Source organism: Aulostomus chinensis, chromosome 19 (genome assembly GCF_037954235.1).
Source record: "Aulostomus chinensis isolate RoL2024-O1b breed Wild chromosome 19, RoL_Achi_v1.0, whole genome shotgun sequence".
Classification (NCBI taxonomy): Eukaryota; Metazoa; Chordata; class Actinopteri; order Syngnathiformes; family Aulostomidae; genus Aulostomus; species Aulostomus chinensis.
The window spans coordinates 15,228,667-15,254,501 of NC_141338.1; the positions used below are offsets into that span (position 1 = coordinate 15,228,667).

Sequence of the window (25,835 nt, forward strand, 5' to 3'; positions counted from 1 at the left end):
GAGCTTAGTGGAGGGTATTCCCTGGAGCCCTGCAGCACTTTGCTGCTCTAACACAGCTGCCTCTCTGCTCTGACTCCAGCCCAAACATTCCCACCGCCGACCTTAACTGCCATTTCCACAGGCACCCAGGGCCTCTCTGGCTCTCTCTGCTCCACTCTGTCTCCAGTCTTCTTCCTCTTCTTCTGCACTGTCACTTGAATGACTCAATTCTCAGGCTTGCACACTAGACTCTAGGAGAAGCTCTGAGAGTCGAAAACAGTGAAACGGCAATGGGTGATTATTTCGTAAATCTGAGTAAGGACATCAGTGACAAGTATTTAAAAAAAACAAAAAACTTCAGCTTAATTTATGCCGCTTAGAAAATGAACATCTATTACCAGATGTTATGCACAATGAAATGAATGCAGATACAGTGTTCATGTTTCAATGATGTTCTGAACAATACCTGAATACCCAGTTAAGTGGTGTTAACAGGTCAGGTCAACTGAATGCTAGTGTTGTTGTATTTCATCCTGAAAATACAGAAATATGTGCATCGTATAATTTATGCATGAATTCATATCTTTCTGCAGAATTATCACTTGTCAGTTGTTGCTCTGGTAATGCTTACGCACAAATCATGTTGGCTCTCGTGCGTTATTCATGATACTATCGCAATATTTTGCCTGTGATAAAAGTAGAGATGCAACTATTGCATTTTTCTTGGCCGATACCAAATCAACATTTTTTACTTCGTGAAAAATCCCTGAGCTAAAACAATGTTCCACAAAGTGCATAGATTAGTCAAAATGGCAATGAAGAAATCAACTTTTTACATGTTGAAATCTGAAAAAGATACGGCTAACATCGTTAACGTAACGCATCACTTGCAGCACACTGGTTGCACATCCTGTTTGCATTGTAGTTCAGTCTGCATCTTATCACACGGAACTGAATTATAGTAAGAAAAACTGCAATAGAAAAAACAAACTCATTAAATGAGAGCACAGTATCATCTGCATATTGTATGATGTTAATGCATGTTTCATCTTCCTGCTGATATAAATCAACGTGGATCGGGTGGATTCTAGGCTGTAGTTCAATCCATGGACCACAGACACCATTAAATGGAGTTCATTTGAAACGTGTTTTCATATTTACATACTTAGTAAAAATATACTCGCTCAGCATGTAGCAGGAAAAAAGCGGTTTGTGTCTGTGTGGACAGCAGCTAAGACGAGAGAAACTGCTCTGTTTTTCTGCAGACTGAGCTGGAAAGAGTCGTTTGTACCTCGAATCTCAAAAGGTTGTTGGAGTTGATGACACAGTCGTAAATTCCGACCGTGCCACCAAGTCCTGCAAAAAGCTTACGAGACACCTTTCACTGACTGTTCTGTTGCAGCTGCACTAAGTTTGAGAACATGTAGCTCATTTTCATTTTAATGAGTTTCACAGTGTTTTGCAGTACAGGAAGATGAAGTTGTGTGATATGCAAATTTTTGCTCATGGTTTTGGAATTAAAACATCTCACAGCTCAAGATTTTATTTATCTCTGTGCATATCTACAGTGAAATAAAGCAAACAAACATAACCGTAACTCTTCTGCCAATTAATGAAGCTACAAGATTTGCAAATGAGGCTAAGTGACAGTCTTTGGAGGTTCCCTCTTAGCTCCGGTGCCGTGTGTTTACTGCATTAGTGAGCAGTCTTTCTTGTACTTTTACAGCTGTAGTTAAGTGGCTTATTTTTTTAACCTTTGGATTTTATCATCATGCATTCAGCGTCTTCTATTTTGGAAGGTTTTCTGGTTGTCTTTCAGATGTGGCTTTTTTATGTAAAGTTTACTAACCTGCACAGTGTAAAGTTTAATATTCTCTGCTTTTTGTCTGTTGTGCTCCAAATCTGTATGATTGAGCTGTTTATAAAAAGATGCCGTAACGATTCTAACCACATATTGTGCGTTCATCCTTTTCAGCACTTGCTGTTAGCATACATGTCCTACTGAGTGAATCAGTGGGTTGCAGGTCAGAGTGAAGCACCATGGGAGAGACTGACTGTATCGGCTGCATGGATGCTGCCTAGTCGAGCGTGATTTAACGCCAGCCTTTGTAAATGTAGGACAGAACTCGGAATGCAGCTCTTTGTCTTTTTTCTTCCTCTCTTTCTATCAAGGTATCTTCTTCCATCTCTGCGTCTGCCTCATTGTCTCAGCTGCAGGTTCTTCCCTCCCTCTTTCGTCTAGCTTTCCTTTTTTCATTTGCTTTTCTTTCACTTAATCTCTGACTGTCTGTCATTCATTCTTTCTCAATATTCACCCAACCATCCCCACCCCCACCTCCTCACTGTTTCCATTTTTTCTTTATAGCTACATTAGCGTTGTTATCTCCCCAGTATCTCACGTCACTCTCCCTTTGGGCTCTTTAAAGATCTGTCCTTCTCCTTTCACCCCCCCCCCCCCCCGGCACACACACACACACACACACACACACACACACACACACACACACACACACACACACACACACAAACCATATGAATTACTCTCATTGTCATTTTCCTGTACAGAAACATATTAAACATGATCAAAATGGTCACTTTCTATATTTCCATGTAATTCCATCATCCTGATGTTGACATGTGCGCACAGGAAGTAAATATATTTACATATAAAGGGTGTTTTTGATTCTTGCTTGTCACACCAGAGATGGCATTGTGTCAGATGACAGCTGAATATACTGTATGTAGATGTGTGAGAGATGTATAGATGTTGGCACAACTTCCGCAGGGATAATTGGTGATGGCCTGCAGCACTGTCACTCAGGAAGACTGCAGAGAGAGAGAGAGAGAGAGAAGAGGAGTGTGTGTGTGTGTCTGTGTGTGTGTGTGTGGGGGGGGGTGCATGAATGGGAGGAGTAGAGGAGAAGCGATGGTAAAAACCAAAGGAGAGCAGAAGATGAATTGAAGATCTGGCACTGCGGGGTGTGAGGGTAGAGAGACAGAGAGATGGATGAGTGTTGTTTCAGGGGTGATGGCGACAGAGGAGGATAAGTGAGTGTAGAAGTGGGCAGATGGATGAGGAGGGAGGAGGATGGAGGAGCGGGGGGGTAGAACTTGTAGATTGAGTTCAGCCTCGCAGATGTGACTTTGGCTGTGAATTTTAGAAAGATGTGAGAGTAATGGTAGAATAAAATATGATGCTTGAGTTTAATTTGAGGGGGTAAAAGAGCAGTTATGGAGTGACCCTAATGGCTTTAATCGTGTTAATAGTTTCAGGCATTTAAAACACGCCAGTTTAACATTAAAAACGAATCTCGGGCCTCACTCATGAGAAGTGCTTGTACACAAATTTCCTCTTACACACGAGACTGTTTTTTAACCCTCGGCTTCGACTATCACGACACTCTGTGGCTGTTTTAACCCCTTGTGCATCTCTGATATTAAAACCTCTGCGGGCCTGAGTGATTGACAGTTACATGAGGTTAAGTAGATGCCAGGCACAAGTAGTTCTGCTTCCTGTCTGAAAGACTAAAATGGGGGTTGACAAAGCAGCGCTGTAAGTGTGTATGAACAAATGAGTGCGTAAGACAACGAGGCCTATTAACCCTTAAACGTAACCAAGTTTTTGTCCCTTAACTTAACTTAATCTCAAACCGTGATCCTGACTTAATTTGAACCAGGGTTTTCTCTCATGCCTGAAGCCTTCTACACCTTAACTGTGTCATGAAATACAATTTCCTAACAGTGAATGTTATTTTTAAAAGGCTGCTGCCCATGTTAAAATAGAGTTTAGAAAAAAACGGCAACATCAACTGCCACCCAGAGTTGTATAACCAGGAACTTCATCTCTCTGCCATGAAGGATCCAAATTCCCTTTCTAGGCTTTGTTTCTGTGGTGCTGGCAGGTAATTTAAAAGACGACATTCCACTATCCTGTAATGTGCTTTTATCCAGGGATAACACAGCTCATTATTGACTTGAAATTAAATATGTGAAGTTTAAGTAAATGTCGAAATCGCTACGTAGATGCTGAAAGAAATTGGATTGTTGGATGGATAAAAAGAGAGAACTGAGATATTGTAATGATGCACTTAAGAGTTCTTCAGTTGGAGAGATGTTAATCAGATGGGAAAGGGAATAAATCACATGTCGGAAACATGGAATAAGGGCCGACTAGAATGTGGGAATGATGGGATAAGAGCTGAATGCCAAGTTGGGAATAAAAGCTGAATCCTGCAATTGACAGCTTTGTGATCGTCAGATTCAGGCTGCCTGGAATTCTCTTGACAAAAGGGGGGAAAAAAAGGCTGTGAGGTAAAAGATGGGCAGCGGTGCAGGGGGAGGATGAGAGGAAGCAGAGGAGAGGATGACAGCGGATAAGGAATACAAATGAAAACGAGGACGACCGTTCATCAATTAAAAGAAACTCCTGGGTTGATACAGGAACACTCACTGATGATAGAAGCGCCCAGAATTCCCGTCTGGGTGTGTCGTGGTTACAACTGGATGTCCCTTGGTGATACTTCAGTGCCAAGTTTGCCCTGATGTTCCTCTGTGTTTGCCTGCCTGTCACACGTCACTGCAGCATATGTCAAACTCGATCTGCTCACATTGGCGGCATCGCCATCAGAAACAGTCTCACTGGCGTAGTAATGTGAGGAAGCCTTCTGCCTGCTCTCTCTCTCTCTCTCTCTCTCTCTCTCTCTCTCTCTCTCTCTCTCTCTCTCTCTCTCTCAGGGGAATTATAGGATAGCGAGCGGGTGGCTCACACGTGGAGTGTGGGGTTTGTGGTTGATGGTGTGGTGACAAGGCTATTCCAGTCACTTGCATAACAAAGAGATACACACAAGCAGCAGCTGCTGCGGCAACATGACGAGCCACATGGACTAACACCGCCGTGCTGCGGGTGGCTTCATTTGTTCCTTCATGCAGCAGATTAATGAATCAGTGAATCTGATATTTATTCTCAGTTTTCTGTTCAGCCAAGTATCTGTCACACTTGCAGAGGTTTGAGCTGCTGCTGGGTTCAGATTCCTGGTCTCGGCTTTCATGTATGTACGGAACTGCAGTTTGAGGCGTTTTATTCAGGTTGGTGAACAGGTTAGTCGTGTCTTTAGTTTACAGCACATGCAAGTCTAACAGACTGTTGGTGTATGATTAGTTCATGTTTTACTTTATCGCATGTCAATCTGAAATACTTCCAAAAGTGGATGACGTGTTCCGAGGGACTGGCATTTTTACCAAGTAACAAGGAAAGGCGCATTTGACCATTTGTGACTGTGTCTGACTGTTTTCTTTTGAGAGGAGAGGAGCACTGCTGCTGTTGTACTACGACTACTTAACTAAAAAAGTCTGTTTAAACTGCAAAGCTGTGGTTGTTTTATCCAGTTAAAGCCTTGGATTTGCCATCGTGCGCTATTATTGATGAGGGGCCGTACATAAGAGCTGACCAAAGCTAACATGCTTCACCATTCGCCAGCTGGCAGGTCAGCGATCGCCCTGCTGATGATCACCCTGCTGATGATCGCCCTGCTGATGATCGCCTTGGTCCTCAAATCATTTTAAAATTTGCTGCCAGTTCAGTTGTTTCTCTAAACTTGAGACGTCCTGCGTCTCGTTTTTTTTAACGATGAAGATTTTCAGTTCACGGTGAACCTTTTCCGACTTTTTTGAAGAAATTTACTGCAAAGACACCGATGACTCACTTACATTGGGAGGCTCTTCAAGTCTGGCAGGCTTTGGAGTTGAAGCGTTGCACAGATTCTTCCTCAAAAGTTGGATATTTCCAAGTCAGTTTTTGGACACGCGAGTAGCATCGTATGGGACTCGTCAGGTCTTTGCATTGACTTTGAACTTTGTGTTATCTATTCCCGTCAAACGCGGTTGGCCTGAACACACTATTGCTCTTGTAATCTGGTTTAGAGAAACAACTTCATGGACATTTTTAGACAGAAGAGCTCTCTACTGCCCTCTGGTGTCTGTTTTGATTTGATATCCCGTTATGAGTTTAGAGCGCATTATGAACTCCAGCTTTGCAGGCGGTTGTGTTTATTTGTGGAAACCCCAAATCATGTTCGAGCTCCATTTCGATTGATTATGCAGACTCCGGGAAAAAAGACACGGAAATATGATTCAATGGGCAACAAATTCTTTTTTTATTGACTCGTTCCTGGTCGGCCGTGGCCTTGCGAAGCGCAGCATAGCTGATGTGAGCCTGCTGCAGAATAAAATCAATGTTAGTGAATCAGTATTAGCGCCGTGCTAGCTGGTATTTACCATTGCAGAAGATTCAAGCGTGCAGCAGGAACTTGAACTCGTTACATTTTGATCAGAACTCCCTCAAATCCTCACATCCCCAAGATTCACTCCCTCATTAAACGTTCCTTTTATTTTCTCAAATCGTTTTTATTTTATGATCAAATCAAACATTTTTGAGTCTTATCAACCCGGAATGTTAAGAAACACAGCAGCGTGGTGAATGATTGCGCAGATATCTGCAAGAGGCAGGAAGCTGCTGTGTTTCCATCATCTCCTGAAATATGAATTGACTGGATTTATTGCCAAAAGAGGCACCATTCATCTTTTCAGATCCACCTCAATCGGGACCGTGACTGGCTTCTTTCACCACATGTTCTCATCCCTGCATCCCCCCATCCCTCTCTCTCTCTCTCTTTTCCTCTTCCATTTTCCTCCCCACCCCCTCTCCATCACCCCATCATCTCAATGTGGCAATGCTGTCATGACAACTAAAGTGCTTCCTGAGTGCTTGTTGGGTAAACTGACTTCCCCAGAAGTGCTTCCTCCCCTTTACCGCCTCCCCCCGTTAACATGCACACATATTCACATGTTATTTTTCTGCACTTGTGAAGACTCTAATCGACGGTGCATTTCAAAGCTACCCTCCATTATCAAGCTAAAGATGCCTAACCTCAAATGTTCCATTAACACTAACATTAATCCTAAACCCCCCCCCCCCCTTTTTTTAAGGAACTTGCAAAAATGTCACCAACAATAGCTTGAGCTCCAAATCTCAAATTGCTTCTCACGAGGACAGAAGTACACACACATTTACACACATGCCTGCACGTTGGTGAAATATTGATAACATGCCTCAGTCAGCAGAGCCGGCCTCTTTCCATGAAAGCCTGCATGTCTCCAGTGGCCCAGTCAGCGGTGGCGTGCACGACTGGTTAGGCTGCTAGTTACAGATGATGCATTTAGGTCAGCCGTTCACCGTTTACTGCTGCTGCATATTGTTGACACGCGTGCCCCCGCTGTTGGAGTCTGAGGAGGTGACGGTGAAGAGTCTAAAGCGGGTACTGTACGCTGCCAAGGGGACAAATTACAAAATGGAGACAAAACAAATCTCTGGAGGTGAAAATCCAGGGAAAACCTCTGAAACTGTCGTGTTCCCAAAGTGTTACACAAGTCAAACTCATTTTAGGGTTTGCAAAGGCAGCAGCTCGTAGCTTAACTACTCTCAGCCTCAGTATTTTGTTAATTGCGACATTGTGTTAACGCTCCTGACTGAAATAAAAGTAATTATCATTTCACCTTGTACTTTTACACGAAAGAGCAGCATTTCATGGACAGATATGAGTATGAAGTACTTCAATGCTCCAGAGAGGTTTACTTTTGACATATTCTTTGCAGTTCAAGCAACAGAATATCTCTATTTGGGATCATCAGCAGAGTACTTCATTACTACTGTAACTAATAATATTACAGGTCAGTATCCCCGCCCTTCACCACAGGTGCATTCTGTCTAACTCCTGCTGTAACATCACTGCTTCAGGGACTCTGGTGTACAGATGTTGTAGATGATGTAAATGTGTCTGCGCGGATGGAAACAGGAGCAAAACAACTGGAACACAGAATAAATGTAAATGGCTCACATTTACATCTCAATGAAAAAAACATATCAAGCACAACTTTTCCTTGGAGTTTAATCAAATAAATCAGTCTGCCTCCAGCAGGCGTGCCCACAGGCACACACACACACACACACACACACACACACACACACACACACACACACACACACACACACACACACGTGCAAAAAGACAAAATGATCTGGATGCAGATCAAATGACAACATTCACAATCATTTTTCTGCACCATCAGTGCGTTTCAGGGGACACCCCTCAACCTTTCACAGTGCTCCAATTTCTCCGGGGTGGTGCCACGTCAATGAGGTCGTGACCTTTACACACCTAGTTTCTTGCGGTTGCAATTTGTAATTGTGGGTCCATCACAAGTGTCAGCTAAATGCTGAAACAGAAATATAACATGAAGTCTCAACTGATCTGATCAGCATATATTTCTTGTATTCTGAAAACTTCCGTCTCTAGATGTTCGGCTCCGGTAACCCGCTCGACCTCTTGCTCTCCGCTTGTGAGAATAAATGCCTGTCCAACAATGACCTCCTTGGTCATCCACTGGACTCAGGAAACCCCCATTGACTTGAGTGTATATTATTATGGCATTATCATCCGCCATTGTTGGTATTCACAAACAGTCGTACACAAACAAAAGCAGGCACATAAATTCACATACATGCGGGGGAATGTACGCACTGACTGATACACACATGACACCCCACTCACACACACGCTCACATGCGCGCGCAGAAATATGAACGTGCATGATGTGTTTATGTTCTTTAAGCCAGTTGCTGGTGGCAGGACAAATAGAGGAAGAGGATATTTACGGTTTCCTGGTGTGGTTTATTAGTTCACAATCATATCTGTTAGTAACACAGGCTCTGTGGTGACATTCAAACTCACTGTTTTTGTGTCAGGGTTTACTTTTGTGTCGATTTGGCTGCCTCTGTTGTAGAAATGCAACAAAAAAGATGGGGATGCACACACGTCCTACATTCCAGTTATTGATTATAGATTAGGAAATTGATGTTAAAGCTATTTTTATTATATGATTTCTAGAATATATTCAAATCCGATCCCGCTGTATTAATTCATTTTAAATGTAAGTGAGCTTACTTTCATTTTACGTATTCCCTCCACATTCCCCTAACTCAAAGACACACACACACACACACACACGCACGCACACACGCACACAATTCCTTAATGTCTCTAATCCCCCCATAAGACCGGCAGTCATATAAATCAACATGTTTGCAGTGACATGTTCCCAAGTAAAGAGGACACTCGTTAGGAAGCATCAGCAGACGTCACTAGGATCCTTAATTGCCTGGGATGACAGTGTGTGATGCATATTAATTATGTATTATACACACACGCACGCGCGCGCGCGCACACACACACACACACAAACGAACATGCATGAAAGCACATTAGCGTGTATTGCATATTAATTACCTATTACCCTTTGTGCTGTGCATTAAGAGCTGCGTGGCATCAAAAAGACAGCTTGGCCAAGGGCAAAACACACACACACACACACACACACACACACACACACTCTGCAATGCCACCATCTATACAGGATGCATTCAGAATGAGGAATGAGCCATTTCAGTCGGCCAGCCATGACCATAACTAATCTCACCACAGGAAGTGTGTATGAGTGGGTGTGTCCCTTGAGTTAACAATTAAAGCGGCCAATCCAGATCTAATAGCCCACCTGTCCTTGCAACTGGCGAGCACAAACAATAACAATATGAATGGATGAAATAAGAACATATCAAAGAGTCTGGACTTGGTTTGAGAGACAATGATGTTGTTGGTTTAAATACGGTTTAAATTTAAGTTTTGGCTTTGTCAACAAGTACGATTTGTTTTCTTCTTCTTCTTTTTTATTTTACTGGAGAAAAGAGGGAGCAATGCTTTGAGCTCCCTTTCAGTCGGGATGTGCTTTACGGATTTTAAAAAATATATTTAATCAGCAGTTGGTCAAAGACAAGTTATTTTACATGGGAGTCAAAGATGTAAGATTTGTTTTATTTGTTTTATTTCATGTTTCTATCTGTTAACACGGGGGAGATGTGAAATTTTAGGGGATATTTAGAGGTTATTTACAATGTGAAAATTGGGTTTTGTAGTTGTTTTTAGGTCATAATTGGTTGAGAAACGGTAAATACTGTACGCTCTTGAAATGCATCAGAAAAACACAATATATAATAAAAAAAGCCACATTTCTGTAAAATGCCTGTAGTTTCTATCCAGCGGTTGATTTTGGAGTAAAAACCTTCATGTGGCTGCGATCAAGTCTGTCCAGGGACACCAGTAATCACGCTTTACAGGATTCCAGCTGCCATTTAAATGACATTTAGTCAGCTTTGCACGTCTTTTCACTCTTGTCCTGACAGACGCACCACGGTCGCCCTTCAGCTGCACTGCAATTCCACTCGATCTTCTTATTTACTCTCTCTTAATCTGTTTATTCAAGTGTCAGCCTACAGCTTACCACACTGACCTCAACGACCCCATTTTCTGCAAGTATGTGGTAAAACCTCAAGAAGGAATTATCAGAAATGCTGCGTGATGTTACTCCGGAATCATGTGCACATATGTTGTCATGTCATGTGTGACGAGTCATGCATGTGGTTCATTTCCACACATTGTCAGAGCATGGCTAATTAATTTAGCATGAATGGAAATGAACGACAATTAATAATAATAAATATTATCCTGCAGGAATCATCTTCATCATGTGGCATGCAATTCATTATTTTCTCTTCCATTTGCACATTTTAATTGCAAACATTATGATAATTTTCATCATCATCTTCCACTTCCTGGGGAAATAATTTCCCAGGGTTTATTTTATCGTAATCAAACATGTCATCTAGTTTTTAACACAGAATAATCAGCAAATGTCTGTTTGGGCTCCAACATCAACTTTTAGGAAACAGATGTAGTTTTTAGAATTCTTATATTGTATAATGAATCATATTTAAATCATATTTAAGATCAGTGCCACCAGGTAAATGTCAGGAGGAGACTGCTACCTCCCGTTAGCCATCCGCTAGTGCAGAAAAGTAATTTGATCTTACGGAAATTTCAAACGTTATCAGACCGCATGGATCATAATTTGGAATCATTTTGTGTCACATTCAACACAATTTTTTGATGAATCATTTTTAAAGTTGAAACCGTAACAAGGGAGGAGCCCACAGTCGAGTCCATACTGTAGCATAACGTTCTGACTGTTAGCATAAATGTTTCCTATCGTGCCCTCGAAGTTGTTTACAGTAAAAAACTAAAGAAATTTATAGAAGTTTCCATTGTATGTGAAATAATCATCAGCAGACATGAACGACAGATGATCTTCATATGTCGGAAGGTTCCAAAAATAAACAAAAATACCGTGCAGACAGAAAAGATCGTGGTTATGTTGTCATAAGATTGATACCAACGATTGAAGCATCTTCATGGTACCAATTAAACCCTAACTCTAACCTTGTGACGCTAATATCATAGTATTACAGCATAATAATGGAAGGATACAGGTTCAAAGAATGAAGTTTCAATCCTGAAGGATATTCAAATGAGACATGAGACTGATGATGACATATACAATATTCCGGAATAAAGAGCAAAAAAAATGCATAAAAAAATAATGGACATCATATTGAAGTGAATAGAACTATTATTGTGGGTGTGTGTGGGTGTGTGTGTGTGTGTGTGTGTGTGTGTGATGAGCTGCCACCCCATTTTTTATTGATTTGACCATGAGGGTTTGGAGGATGAAGTCAAGGAGACACCAGGCGATAGCCATGAATCTACAGTATATGCAACCATAAGAGTGTGTGTGGGTGTGTGTCTGTGTGTGTGTGAACTAGACAAAGGATCAGCTGTGTTCTCCTACTGCCCTGAATGCAGCACCACCTGCCTTACACACGATGATTGTTACACTAAAATATATCCAATTTAACAAAATAAAATGCAACCCCCCCCCCCCCCCCCCCCGCCGCCCAAAAAAAGGACACCCTCCCGCCTGCGGGCTTCCGTTAACGTCTGTGCTCCGTTAAGCAAAAATTATGTCATCAGATGTTTTAGTGTCTGCTCACTCAAAAGTAGGCCAGCTGTTGAAATGCCTCAACAGCAAAGTCTTGAGCCTCAGTTCATAACTAGGGTAGTGGCATCCTACTCGCCAGGCAGATTTTATTAAACCTCCGTGTGTGTGTGTGTGTGTGTGTGTGTGTGTGTGTGTGTGTGTGTGTGTGTGTGTGCGCGTGTGTGTGCGCGCCTGTGAAGCAGAGGTGTGACAGTGAGGGCAGAGGGAGAATTTTTCAGACCTAACGTTCCGTGACAACTGACCAAGGTTCCATCAAGGTGAATCACCACCACCGCTGTCTAACGCCTGAAACACAAACAAATCTTCCCCCTCCTCTCCTCCTTTGTCTCGTCCTCATGCTCCTCCCTGTCTCTCCTCATAAACTTCCTCTCCTCCCTCTATTTTCTTCCTCATCCTTTTGTCTTCTTGCCTGAAGTTTAATTATTTAGCTCTTAATGACAGTTGAGGTCTGGCTGAGCTCCAGACACCAACGCAGCAGCTCCCATCTTAACCGCCATAAACAGAAACGTGTCATTAATTGACATATTAATCTGTGCAACTGTTCTTGTAAAATACATTTCTGTGTGTCTGGGTTTAGCAGCAACATCTGGAAGAAAATCTGCAGCGATAAGTCAGCTGCTTGTTAGCTGGAGGGTGCCGCCATAGCGACAGAGGTTGTTGATGTATCTTCGCCTGTTAACATTCTGAGTGTGTCACCCTCCAGTCTACCTGCCCCTCTTAGATCAGCTGTCTGGATGTGTGGGAGCAAGAGGGATTATGTCTGTTTCTGTCCTGCTCATCTGTGTGTGTGTGTGTGTGTGTGTGTGTGTGTGTGTGTGTGTGTGTGTGTGTGTGTTGGGGCGGGGGGGAAGGATGTTGTACAGTAAGCTGCAGATTCTTCATGCTCAATCACTGCATTGAGGACTGAAAGAGTACGTTGAGAAGGCAGCTTCAGCCTGGCAGGATGCATTCAGGCACAGTATTGATTGTTGGTCACCCAAATTCAGTCCAACCAGAAACAAAATCAATGCAGATGTGTGCATAAATTAGCCCAAAAACCAGACCAATCAAGCTGAAACTGGACAAATCTAATGGGGGTTGATAGAATGATGCGCCTCCTCCGTGTGATCCTGAACGCCGCTGCCCGTCTCCCACATTACTCCCCTCTACCCCTCCTCTGATCATTTCACTGGACCCCCCCCCCCCCCCCACACACACACACACACACACACAGACACACACACCCCACAGCAAAATATTCATGACATATGAACTCACCTTCGGAGCAGTAGGTCACTCTATGGCCAGTGATTAATTCCAAGAGCTGTACTTTTAATCAAAATTTAATCAAATTCCCAATATTGCAGGAAGGCACGATATTAGTCAGAATCAGACAAAAGTTTTAAATCAAATATTGTGGTGCTGTAGAGATTTCCTGTCCATACATCATCTTCTCCAGACTTAAGACTCATCTTTGTTTGGTTATAGAATACAAAACTCAAGCAATATCATTTAAATGGCTTTTTTTAAAATGAAAATTAGAATAATAATGTAAGAATTGAACATCACTTCAAATTCTGAATTCCCATCTAGATATTTTCATGAGGACTTGCAGCCCGACTGTCAAACCTCCTCTTGCTCCCTGCGCTCCTCCACCCTTCCCTCTCCATCACTATGAAGGCTCAAATGTCACACACCCAGGGAGCGACTCTCCGCGGGTCAGAACGTCCGAGTGTCTGCCCAGTTTCAGGCTCAGATTGCAGACATGTCTGTTCATCTCCTTAACTAACACTTATTATTTCATCGTAGTAAAAACAAGTCTTCCTCCTCCTCCTTCTCCTTCCATGGTTGGTAGCTGACAAAGAACACGGTGAACAGTGGTTTCAAATTGTGCTGTTCCTAAATGATGTAATCATGTGTAGCGGCCTGGTGACTGTTGATTAGAAATAAATGTCTGTCTGCTCGACATCCCACAGTTTAGTGCTGTGATTGATCACCTTTCACTCAGGCACAACTAATACACTTGAATGACATTCGATTGGTTGTTTATGACAAACGTATTAATTAAAAAATAGAGATTTTGCCAGACGCGGGTGGCTCAAAGACCTCTTTGTAGCTCGTCCTTGTGTACAGTTTAGGAAGGACAGAAGGAAACCACCATTAAAGGAGGCAGTAGGCTTCATTTTGCTTGAGATAAACCAAAGATAAAACAGGAACACGAATAAAAGAAGTGAGCCCTCGAGGGATATCGAAAGAAATCCAACTTAAAAGGAAACTTACAAATGTGACAAATGCTTTTTCTCTGTGTTAGCACTGCATCTCTGATGAGGAGCCTCAAATCAACACAACCACCCAGGGAAGCTGGGATTGCCACTGTGATGCTGGCCTCCTTTCTCTTTTTTTGTCAAAGGCACTAACCGCTCTCTCCTGTTTTCTCTCTCTCTCCCATTTTTTTAACCTCCCTCCCCATGATCCCCTTTCCTATCTGTATGTCCATTCCAATCATCTCATCTCTCCTTTATCCAACCTCAAACACCCCACGGCAACCCCCCTCCACCCCCACCCCTTCCTATTTTCAGTCTGCAGAGTGGGGTTTTACCGCTCGCTGCTGGAGTCATTGGCCTGCAGTAAATGTCCGCCTCACAGCGTGGCCAGGCAGACGGGGGCCACCGCGTGCAGCTGCGAGGAAGGATACTATAAGATTGAGTCAGATCCCCCTAATATGGCCTGCACACGTGAGCATATTTCACTTTAATAATCCTACATGCTCAATTTGTGTACAATCGAAACATAAAGATATTGCTCATCTTTCTTCAGGACCGCCGTCAGCTCCACGTAACGCCATCTCCAATGTCAATGAGACCAGCGTCTTCCTAGAGTGGTCTGTTCCCATGGAGACAGGTGGCAGGAAGGATGTACGTTACAACATCCTGTGCAGGCAAGTCTTGCCAGATGGAAGGGGCTTGGAGGAGTGTGGCACCAATGTCCGTTTTCTGCCGCGTCAAGTTGGCCTGTCAAACACCTCGGTGATGGTGGCCGACCTGCAGTCACACACCAATTACAGCTTCCTGCTGGAGGCCGTCAACGGGGTGTCGGACCTGGCTAAAGACCACACCAAGCAGTATGTGTCGCTTAATGTGACAACCAATCAGGCAGGTATGTTGCATCAGAGCTGTCACAACAGCTGATTCACACTCTAATCAATCACAACCTCGCCACGAGGGCTCGTTCTGAATTTTGTCATCCTCTCTGTCATGACTTTTTTTTCTCATTGAAACTGCGACAGACGCAACACGCACATTGGTATTCTCGTGTGAATTTCAAAGACACCAGATGATCACATTATCTCAGTATTTGTCCAACAAATCTGTTGCAGTATTAATATTCACGAGTGCACCATTGCTGCTGTAAACGAGGGAACTTTGCACAATGGAGATCGTTTCTGTACCTGCATTGAAAAAGCAGATTGGGCCTCTCAATTCGTGCATGTCAACATGACGATGTTCATGGATCAGTGGAAGCTCTTGATTTATGAGTGTTAATGTGGATGCAGGTGTTATTCAGCATCTCGACTGATGATTATGCATTTTACTATCAATGCAAGAAATCCATATGTCTGCTTTGGCTTTATGCTTAACAACCGTTCATCCGATCAACATCAGACTTGACGTGTGCATTGCTGGCCCCTTCAGCAAGTACAAGGCCAAGTTTGAGGGTCTAGGGTCCAAGGGTCTTGGGTGGACAGTGTGAGATGACAGAAAATATTCTGTATAGCTTTGTTGTTGTCTGTATGTGGGGATCAAAGCGCTCAGGTCAGAGATCAAAGACAGAGGCTGCCATGCTAGCTAGGTCCTGCCCCTAATACAACAAACACTGCAAGGGATTAACAACCATGGCTTCTGAAAGAGTGGGCACTGAGTGTAGTCAATGTAGCACTAGGTTTTTAAAAAAATGACCTTTGTCCCTTTTCTTTTACATCCAATAATCTTTCAAAGTTGACTTTTAACAATATTTATAGTTCCTGATTTTTTGAGAGATTGCACTGCTATGATGTCCTGTGCCCTTGGTCTTATTGTGTCTTCATATGGCACTGCAAATATCCCCCTTGAGGGAAAGAAAGCTCTGAGCTGAACTGAATATCTCTCATCAAGCTGAAATAATGCAAAATTACATGTTCATTTTAAAATGGGGAAATATGACTTTCATAATGTATTGACCAAACAAAAAAAATCTGCATTTTGTTTTCTTCTTTAGTTGCTGGCAGTAATTAATTATCTGATGCCAGCTGATGCTAGAGCAGCATGGACAATCTGCTCAAAGGAATTATTGTGCGTGCTTGAACAAGGCAACAATTAAACAGTACCATGGCCAAACATAAAAGACATCACTAATATTGGACGATAAAAGACCTCCAACTCCTCCCCCACAGCTGTAAATATGGGAAGCTTTGTTGCATTCCCTTTAAATAGAGATTAAAATTCATATCTGATTTGGGAACTTATTTTTATGTTTATGGGAGGTATGGGCATTTGTAGTTTATTTTATTTGCGTGTAATGAAATTGGTAGCACATGGATTGATGAAATGAGAAAATATGAAATGAATACGCTCCTCTGCAATGAGCGAGGGAGCGTCATTATTGATGGATGAGAGGATGATAGTAGTAATAGGAAGGGTGTGTGTGTGTGTGTGTGTGTGTGTGTGTGTGTTTGTGTGTGTGGATAGTTGTTTTACAGCCCAGTACTGACAGCCTTCTTACCCTGTTGTCACGGCGTCTGTCGGCAGACAGAGTGGATTACACCAGACTGTGGAACTTGCATCTAGTTTATTGGAGTTGTCGCTGGATTAAAGTTAGCCAGTCACTGGACCAAGTGGAGATTAGGGATTACACTAGATTACACATGGTTGGCAGAGTAACAGACAGATGACGTGTGTTGCTATTTGGCATGGATGAAGTACAGATAGGGTAGAATGAGTAAACTTGAACATGGGAATATAGTTTTTCTTGGAAGGTATCAAAATGTGTACAGCCATTTAAGATGAATTCTATTTAGTGTGTAGCAGCAAATCAGGTTAGTTTAAGTGTTACTGACAGGAGGATTTACAAACACATCAGTCAGGTGGGGTACCAGTCTGTGTTAATTACTATCAGTTCATCTAAATCTGTACCTGATGGTAGTATTTTACTCAAGAACTGGACTTAAATAAAATGGGCCTCTTTCATGATTTTTTTTTCTTTTTTGCAACTCTACTTTCAATCACCTACGTTAATATTGAAAGTGGTACACAACAGATACCAGGAGCAAGGAGTTATAAATAGATATCAGGCATTGCTTCCTGTCTGCAAACAAGTTTGTGTATGAGTCCCATTGTTGGGGTGTTTGTAATTAACTTGAGTATTTGTGTTTTGAGGGGACTCTCCTTTCACCCCTCTACATTTATGTGAAACCCTCAGTTACTTTGAGGAAAAAGATATTGCATAGGAAACCTTGCAAACACTGATGAAAATTATATTTTCAAGTCTTGCTGACTTCAAGAGGACACAATCAGTCCAGGACCACTGGAACACACCACAACATGACCTTTAGAGGTCAATCTAGGTCAAGAATTGAACTCTCCCTATAATCATTTAAATGAAGGCAACATTTGTAACATCCGTCCATCCATCCGTTTTCTTCCACTTATCCTGTTACGGGTTGCAGGGGGTGGGGCCTATCCCAGCAGCCTTCAGGTGGGAGGCGGGTTCACCCTGGACAGGTCACCAGTCCATCACAGGACCAACACACAGAGACAGACAACCATTCACACTCACAGTCACACCTACGGTCAATTTAGAGTATCAATCAGCCTCGTCCTCTCTTGATGTCTTTGGACTGTGGGAGGAAGCTGGAGTACCAGAGAGAACCCACACAGGAACAGGGAGAACATGGAGACTCACACAGAAAGATCCTGTGATGGAGCCGGGACTTGAACCTGGAACCTTCTTGATGTGAGGCCACAGTGCTGACCACTGCACCACCGTGCAGCCCATGTTTGTAAGATTTTTGCAATTTTACTTTTGCTGTCAAACAACCTTTTCTTTTTCTGATCAGCTGTTTTATTAGGAAATGTTGCTGTGGCATCATATAATGTTTGTTGCGGAAGGAAATGCTACGGTTAAAAACTGTAGAGCCACTGGATCTAAATGGGTTATTTTTGGACATCATACTTGGAATCCAAGAGAAATGGATGAAAATCAACAACTGATCTGTTTAAAGGAATGCCATCTTTAAATTGTTGGCAGTGTTGCAGGTGGCAGGGTCAAACCCCTCCTTGTGGTTCTATGGGGTTGTGTAATACTGGCGGTTCCATTACTGATGCTCCTGAGTCCATTTCTACGGACTAACTGCAGCGAAACGAGAACATCCTTCCCTCGCCTCTGTATCACAGATGTAATTACCCAATGATGGCTTTGATCAGCCTTGGGAGCATCTGTGTGTCCATATGTGTGACTCTGTGTTTTACCCCGCTTCTGATTGTGCGAGCGAAAAGGCGAAAACAAGAGACTGAGACGAAACCGAAGGGAGACAAGGACGGTGGGAAACCGAAACAGAGAGAGAGAAAGAGTCGGAGGATCTGCTGTTTGATGTGTAGGAAGTGTCAGACTTGATAAGAGATCCGTGAAATAGGTGATTTCACGGTGTCCCTGTGAAACGCTGCTGAATAATAAAGTGTTGGTACTTGTGAAGAGGAGATTGGTATGGGTGAAAGGCAGGAGGGACGGAGGAAGATGCGGAAGGGGCAAGCTGTTGAGGAGAAATGATGGAGGGGTTACGATAAGGAGGGAAAAGGTGAGAGGGGGAAAAGAAAAGGGACATAAAAGGGAAGAAATACAGCAGGGACGAATGGAAGACATTAACTTCTGGTACACATAAAAGTCAAGTCGTGTATTTTGCGCTGCTTTGATGTTGCCTTTCTACACCATCACAATTTTGATAGGATGGCCGGCAAGCGCTATTAAGAAATAGAAATTCATTTAAAAAAGGAAAATAAATCACCAAAGAGGGCGGCTCTTTCAGCCGCCAAGTCATCTATCCATCTGTTTAGGTATTTGAACAACACAAGTACAAAGAAAAGCCTGTCAATCATCAATCCAAAATCTTAAAAAGGAGGACATGCTGAAAACTAATTGGCCATTAAAGATTAATAATAACAGCACATTTAGTCTTTTGATTATTATATGAGTATTAAATAGGTTTCTCTGGTGGCCCGTAATGTTTTTACTTCAGGTCAGTTGTTGCTCATGTTGTTCACAGTTGGAAATTCACAACAAATACTTCCATTATTGTGCTCGTTGGCGATCAATCAAATGAATCGTGACACATCGCCTTTGTGGGTGTTGGAAAGTCGTGCACAGCCTAGTGCTCTGGCCATGTGTCAGACTGGGGCTGTAGGCGCTGTGGACTCAAAAGGTTTCTAGAGAGTTTGTACTGAAATGAAAGGAATAGGAGGTTTGAAGAAGATGAACAGAGGGGATGTGAGAGTGAAGACTTGGGAACAAGCTTCATTCATCCCTGCATTATGAGTCAGAAGCCCTGAAGTAAGACTGTTGATGGGTTCCAGCAATGCGGTTTGTAAAAAAAAAAAAAAACATTTGTAAAGTACTGATTTGTGTACATGAACTCAAATTTCCTGTTTGACACTCAGCTTGACTTTCAACGTGGTGCCTTCCATTCAGAACTGTATGTTGTTTCTGCACCATGTCCCTGGTTCACCAGCATCACACCATCCATCCATCCATCTATTTTCGACCTCTTATCCTGTTAAGGGTCGCAGGGGGGTGGAGCCTATCCCAGCAGCCTTCAGGTGAGAGGCAGGGTTCACCCTGGACAGGTCACCAGTCCATCACAGGACCAACACATAGAGACAGACAACCACTCACACTCACAGTCACACCTACAGTCAATTTAGAGTATCAATCAGCCTCGTCCTCTCTTGATGTCTTTGGACTGTGGGAGGAAGCTGGAGTACCAGAGAGAACCCACACAGGAACAGGGAGAACATGCAGACTCCACACAGAAAGATCCTGTGCTGGAGCCGGGACTCAAACCTGGAACCTTCTTGCTGTGAGGTCACAGTGCTGACCACTGCACCACCGTGCTGCCTACGTTACACCATATTTATTGGTGTTGAAACAATGTCTGAGGAGACTGTGATGAACATCTGCATCCTGCTCAAGTCCCATGTGTACCACCACCTTTCACCTACATTACCCAAACCACCAACTTCTCTTAACCTTAACCAGCTTTGCTCTGGGAAACTCCGGTTTGAGTCTTCCTCTTCCCTTGTCTTGTTAAATTGGTGCAGGTTCATGACTGAGCTTCTCAACTAAATACCCAAGGAAGACGACAGTCACCCTCCTGAGGAAACGCACTTTGGCCACTTGTATTCTTGATTTTGCAGTCAAACGTATTTCATGACCACAGTTGAGAGTAGGAACAAAGACTGACCAGCAGATCCAGAGCCGTCTTTGCAGTCTGTCTCAGCTGTCTTTTTGTTGAACGGTGCAGTAGAGCGAATGCAAAACTGCTCCCATTCTCCAGTCCATCTCACTCCATTGTTCCCTCACTCGAGAAGCTGAATCTTACATTTCAAAATATGGTTTGTGAACAGGCATGGGTCACGTTTCCTGTTAGTGGACAAGGTTTATTAACACTGCTGTTGTTTAGCCAAGAATTTTCTGTGTCCACAACAATAGTTTTACATAGAAAAGGACATTTTTGTGCTCTGCCCTGGTTGTCCATATTCTATTTAGCATTCTTCCTAACTTTATGAATACCTCCAGCCTCCATCTGATGGCACGATTATTATTGTTCTGTTAACACTGAGAGTCATTGAACTGCACGTAGGAGGGAGCAGTTTACAACCTTCACGAAGGCTTATCTCTCCTTTTCTTCTTTCCTTCTGTCTCTCGATCTGTCTTGCCGTCATTCTCGGAGGCTAGTTAAAGGATAATAAACCAGAGAGTGGCAGGTCTTTATTGATCGTGGTGATGGCTCAGTGAGATAGCGAGTCCTAGAGACTTATGTTCTGCTCTGTGATAATGTTGTTCTTATCTCAGGCCAGCGTCGTTACACCACAGGGCTCAACGTGTCCACCTGAGTCTTCCTCAGCACACGAACGCAGCTTGACTGACAAACACCTGTAATAATGTTCACGTGTGCCCGGCTTTGCCATCCTGTTGGTGTTCATCAGCGCTGGAAGTATTTAAACCGGGAAGTGTGATCCTCTGTTGCTAAAATGGAAGTGTTGCTGGGGTTCTGTCTACACTTTTTCACCATCTCACTCACTCGTCTTCCATCCCCCCCTCTTGTGGCACCCCTCCTTCTCTTTACCATCACCTCTTTTTCTCTTTCTCTGTATTTGGAACTGAGCTCTCAGATTTGCTGTATTTTAGCTGCTAAAGGGGATTTTACTGTACAAAAAAACAACAACAGTGTATCCGTACGAGTAAAATGTTGTTTCAGGTGGTTTTATATGAAATGATTTGGTGATCAGATCAGTCTGTCATCAACATTTGTCATTCCCGAGCGCGCTTCAAATAGAAACTTGGCGTGGTTGATAGATGCGTTGAAAATAACACAATTACAAACACCTCCACATTTCTGACCGTTTCCAGTTCCCTAGGGTTTTTTTTTTTTCTCTAAGATTTCTGACACTTTATGTTTTAAAACAGTCATGAAAAATACAATTACGATATGAATCAGTTCAAAATGTTCGTGCAGCCTTTTGAAATTTGTATTTTAATTTCAGAAAGACTCGGTAAAGCTTAGGCTTCTTCTTCCTGCTTTCCAGATGTGGTATGTTTTAAATTTGCTCACTGCAGCCTTTTGTTTCTAATCACTGCTAATATGCCAATATTAGTGCGATCTTACTGAGTTTGTCTTTTCATGTTATCTATTTATGTTGCGTGATCGCTGTTGTTTTTCCTTTTTAAAAATGTTTTGATTCTTTATTTGTTACCACAGCAAAAAGAGGTAGAGGCATGACGTTGTTTTCTTTGTACCTCTGTTCATTTGATTTCAAACATACATGTGCCTTTATTTATCCGCTCACACACAAACACACATCATATCCGTAACCCTCATCGTCATTTTGGCATAAGATATTGAAAATTGTAACAATAAGCATATGATATATATATATATATAAGTGTGTACATGTGCTTTTTTTTTTTTAAACTGCATAGTACATACTGTTGCAAAAAATTTAAAATAAAACATTTTACCATCTTATTCCACACAGTATTTTATAACTTTGACTTTAGTCTGTACACGCTTGTGTTTCTGTACTGTAATTTTTGCGGTTTAAACTTAGAAGTAGTGCCGGTGTATTGTTTCCAGTTGAACTGCAGGGTAGGAAGGCCTCTCATCATGGCATTGCAGCCTTTATACCATTTAAGTGGTATGTGATCCGGTCTCTGGTTTCAGGCTTTTAAGATGTTGCAGATAACACTTGTGTGCGTCCGTCAGGATACAGTTACTGTGTTTGTAGCAATGATTTATTCCCTGCAGAGTTCTGCTGAGGCCATTGAAACCTAAACGCACTGTTTAGCATTTGCAACAAAGACACACACACACACACACACACACACACACACACACACATACATACACACGCACACGCACACACACACACACACACACACACACACACACTATCACGATGTTGCCAGAGGGAGCATTTTGCCTGGTTAAAAGCCTCTTTATGTGTCAGAGACTCTCCAACTGTCCCTCAGAGAGATCGGCCAACAGTTCAGGTTACAAAAGAATGACGAATAAAACTCACGCGACTCAGCTCACTTGATTTGAGAAACTACGGAATAAAATACCAGACTTTTGATTTGTAAAGAAAAACTGTGAAGAATAGCTGAAATAATGTTGTTCTAATAATAAAAAGTTTTGGAGGTATGTCAAGATAAAACACCACACCAACAGATTTCTCGTTTTTCCAGATTCTTGTGTGTATAACAAGGCTGTGGGGCTTGAGAAAGACCTCCAAGGGTTATATTACTCTGAACTTCATCTTTATAATTAGGGCTGTATTGTTCTCTTAATAGCTAAATTTAAGGCATAAATGTCCCACCCCAGAAGGAACGTGGGGACCGAAGTCTGTCGAAACATCCGAACCCACCCACCTCCATTTTGTGTGATGCTGCTGAAGACGCTTTTTGCAACGACCGGCTTCACGAGCTGTGAATTGAAATATTCTAAGTTGAAAATGTCTTGTGATTTCTCATGAAGTGTTAGTTTGTTAAAACTTCCTCCATGACCCTTCCAGTGCTTTTCTACACTGTCTATAGAGTACATGGTTTCAGAACTGCCCCCCAAAATCAAATACATACCTCATTACTTCTTTGAGATCTTGCAAAGTACATTCCACAATGGACAATGAAGCTCTATTCTGTTCTATTCTACTCTATTCTGTTCTATTCTGCTCTATTCTGTTCTATTCTACTCTATTCTGTTCTATTCTACTCTATTCTGTTCTATTCTACTCTATTCTGTTCTATTCTGTTCTATTCTGCTCTATTGTGTTCTATTCTACTCTATTCTGTTCTATTCTACTCTATTCTGTTCTATTCTGTTCTATTCTACTCTATTCTGTTCTATTCTGTTCTATTCTGCTCTATTCTGTTCTATTCTACTCTATTCTGTTCTATTCTGCTCTATTCTGTTCTATTCTGCTCTATTCTGTTCTATTCTACTCTATTCTGTTCTATTCTGTTCTATTCTACTCTATTCTGTTCTATTCTACTCTATTCTGTTCTATTCTACTCTATTCTGTTCTATTCTACTCTATTCTGTTCTATTCTGTTCTATTCTACTCTATTCTGTTCTATTCTACTCTATTCTGTTCTATTCTACTCTATTCTGTTCTATTCTGTTCTATTCTACTCTATTCTGTTCTATTCTGCTCTATTCTGTAGGCGATGCATTGTGCACTGGTAGTCACTGTTTCAGATCTGACTATCACGGAACAGTGCCATTAACTGAATATAATTTAGATTTGAGATTTGTTAACGTTTCTAACCACAAAACCAAACCATTACTGAAATCTTAAAATAATTCACCACAACTACTGTGTCTGGGGAAAATACACTTTTATGTGTTCCTGCCCAACACCATCGATGTAAGTTGCGTTTTCAGCTTTTTTTTTCGTTTGCTGTTTGGCTTCCAAACGAGGCTCCTAAACACTGGGCCAGATGGTCCAAGTCATAGTTTACTTCATTGACTTCTCTGCCAACATCAGCTGAATAGCAAGATATAAAGGAAGGGCTTAATTAGGCGCAGGTGCACGTCTGCCAATGGAAACTAGAAGTAATCCCAGTTCCAGCTCAATGGAATGACAATAACCACACAAACACTGAGCAACTTCGCTAAATAACAAGCTTATATTCCAGAAACTGTTGAGAATGTGACAAAAAAATACAGCCAGCATGAAAGAAATAAAATGACAGCAAACACGGAGGGACGTTATTGCATAAATTATCTGTTATTTTACATAAAATGGTAAAACTAATCTTTAAATGATCAAACACGGAGCTGTGTTTTAGTTTTGCTTTTGTGTCTTGATTATTTTTTTTGTATTTGATCTGCTGTTTCAAGTAATATTTCATAACATAAAACGATCACAGCACGTAACACAATTATCTTGATGTAAACATCAAAGAATGAAATTAGTGTCTCTCCCTAAAGACATAACAACTTTGCCACCATTTTCCTTTCGTTTCCCCTCCATTGATTTGTATTTCAGTCGTGATGCTACAGGACCATTTATTTTTTACAGTTTTAAGCACATGTGCTTACAACTCTGTGTGTGTGTGTGTGTGTGTGTGTGTGTGTGTGTGTGTGTGTGTGTGTGTGTGTGTGTGTGTGTGTGTGTGTGTGCGCGCGCGCGCGCACGGGCAGCCCCCTCCCCAGTGAGCGTGGTGAGAAAAGGTCATGCCGGAAAGAGCAGCATCGGTCTTTCATGGGCGGAGCCTGATCGCCCCAACGGCATCATCCTGGAGTACGAGATCAAATATTTTGAAAAGGTAAAAATAAATTATATGTTGTGCTTTTTGTGCTCTTTGTACAGTGACTGACTGTTGAAACCTTGCTGAGACAGTTATAAAGGTGTTTTTTCAAGCAGTTTTAGAAGTATTTTTTTTACAGCAAATATTGACTCAACATATTCAAAGTTACAATTGTCTCTGCAGAGACATTCAACATCACATAACATTTGATACAAACTAACTAATCATTGTTGCTTATTTCATTTATTTCCCGAACTGAAATGAATGTAATCTTAGATCACCATTTTTCTCTTCAGCTCTGCCCCAAATCCCGGGACCTAACTTAGATATTTATGCATTTATGCTCCTCCTCAGGCTGATGCTAAAGTGAGATGTGTTGCTTTCACAGAAACTTTTGTACCATCAATTTGCCTTGAAGTTTTTTGTTTTTCTCCCCACTGAAATGGCCATTTCCGAGAAGATCTTTACCTCTCCACAACTCTTTCCTGTGACAAAGCTTTTTAGGGAAGGCAATTTGATGCCCCTGTTCAGATCATTGTTCTTGTGTCCTTCCTCTTTGCTGTCTTTCATCCTCCGATGTCATCTTTTCTGGGAAGGTCGGAATAAAGGTATACGGGGAGAGAAGAGCAGGGTTTGTGGTCAGTGGTTTGCTAATGGCTTCTGGCTAATGGAATGGGCATTTAGCCCTGTTTGAATCTGCTGAGGTTACAGGGAAGCTGATCCTCACACACATGCACTTACACACTCCCAAACACACCAGTAGCTTAAAGGGATCATTTGTAAGCATCTGAACAGCTAACATCAAAACGCCACATGCT

General features: G+C 42.1%; 1 protein-coding gene across 4 annotated transcripts in view; it reads left to right on the forward strand.

The window, feature by feature from the left end:
• Positions 1-25,835, forward strand: part of epha5 (EPH receptor A5) — a 66,755-nt gene that overhangs the window by 15,482 nt on the left and 25,438 nt on the right. For all 4 annotated transcript variants that reach the window (XR_015110433.1, XM_086187791.1, XM_086187794.1 and 1 more), the window contains exons 4-6: positions 14,541-14,696; positions 14,779-15,117; positions 24,911-25,035. Coding sequence is in view for 3 of the 4 variants with exons in the window: in XM_086187791.1 (XP_086043917.1) it covers positions 14,541-14,696; positions 14,779-15,117; positions 24,911-25,035 (620 nt within the window). In the remaining variant the exon portion in view is untranslated. The remainder of the gene's footprint in view (positions 1-14,540; positions 14,697-14,778; positions 15,118-24,910; positions 25,036-25,835) is intronic.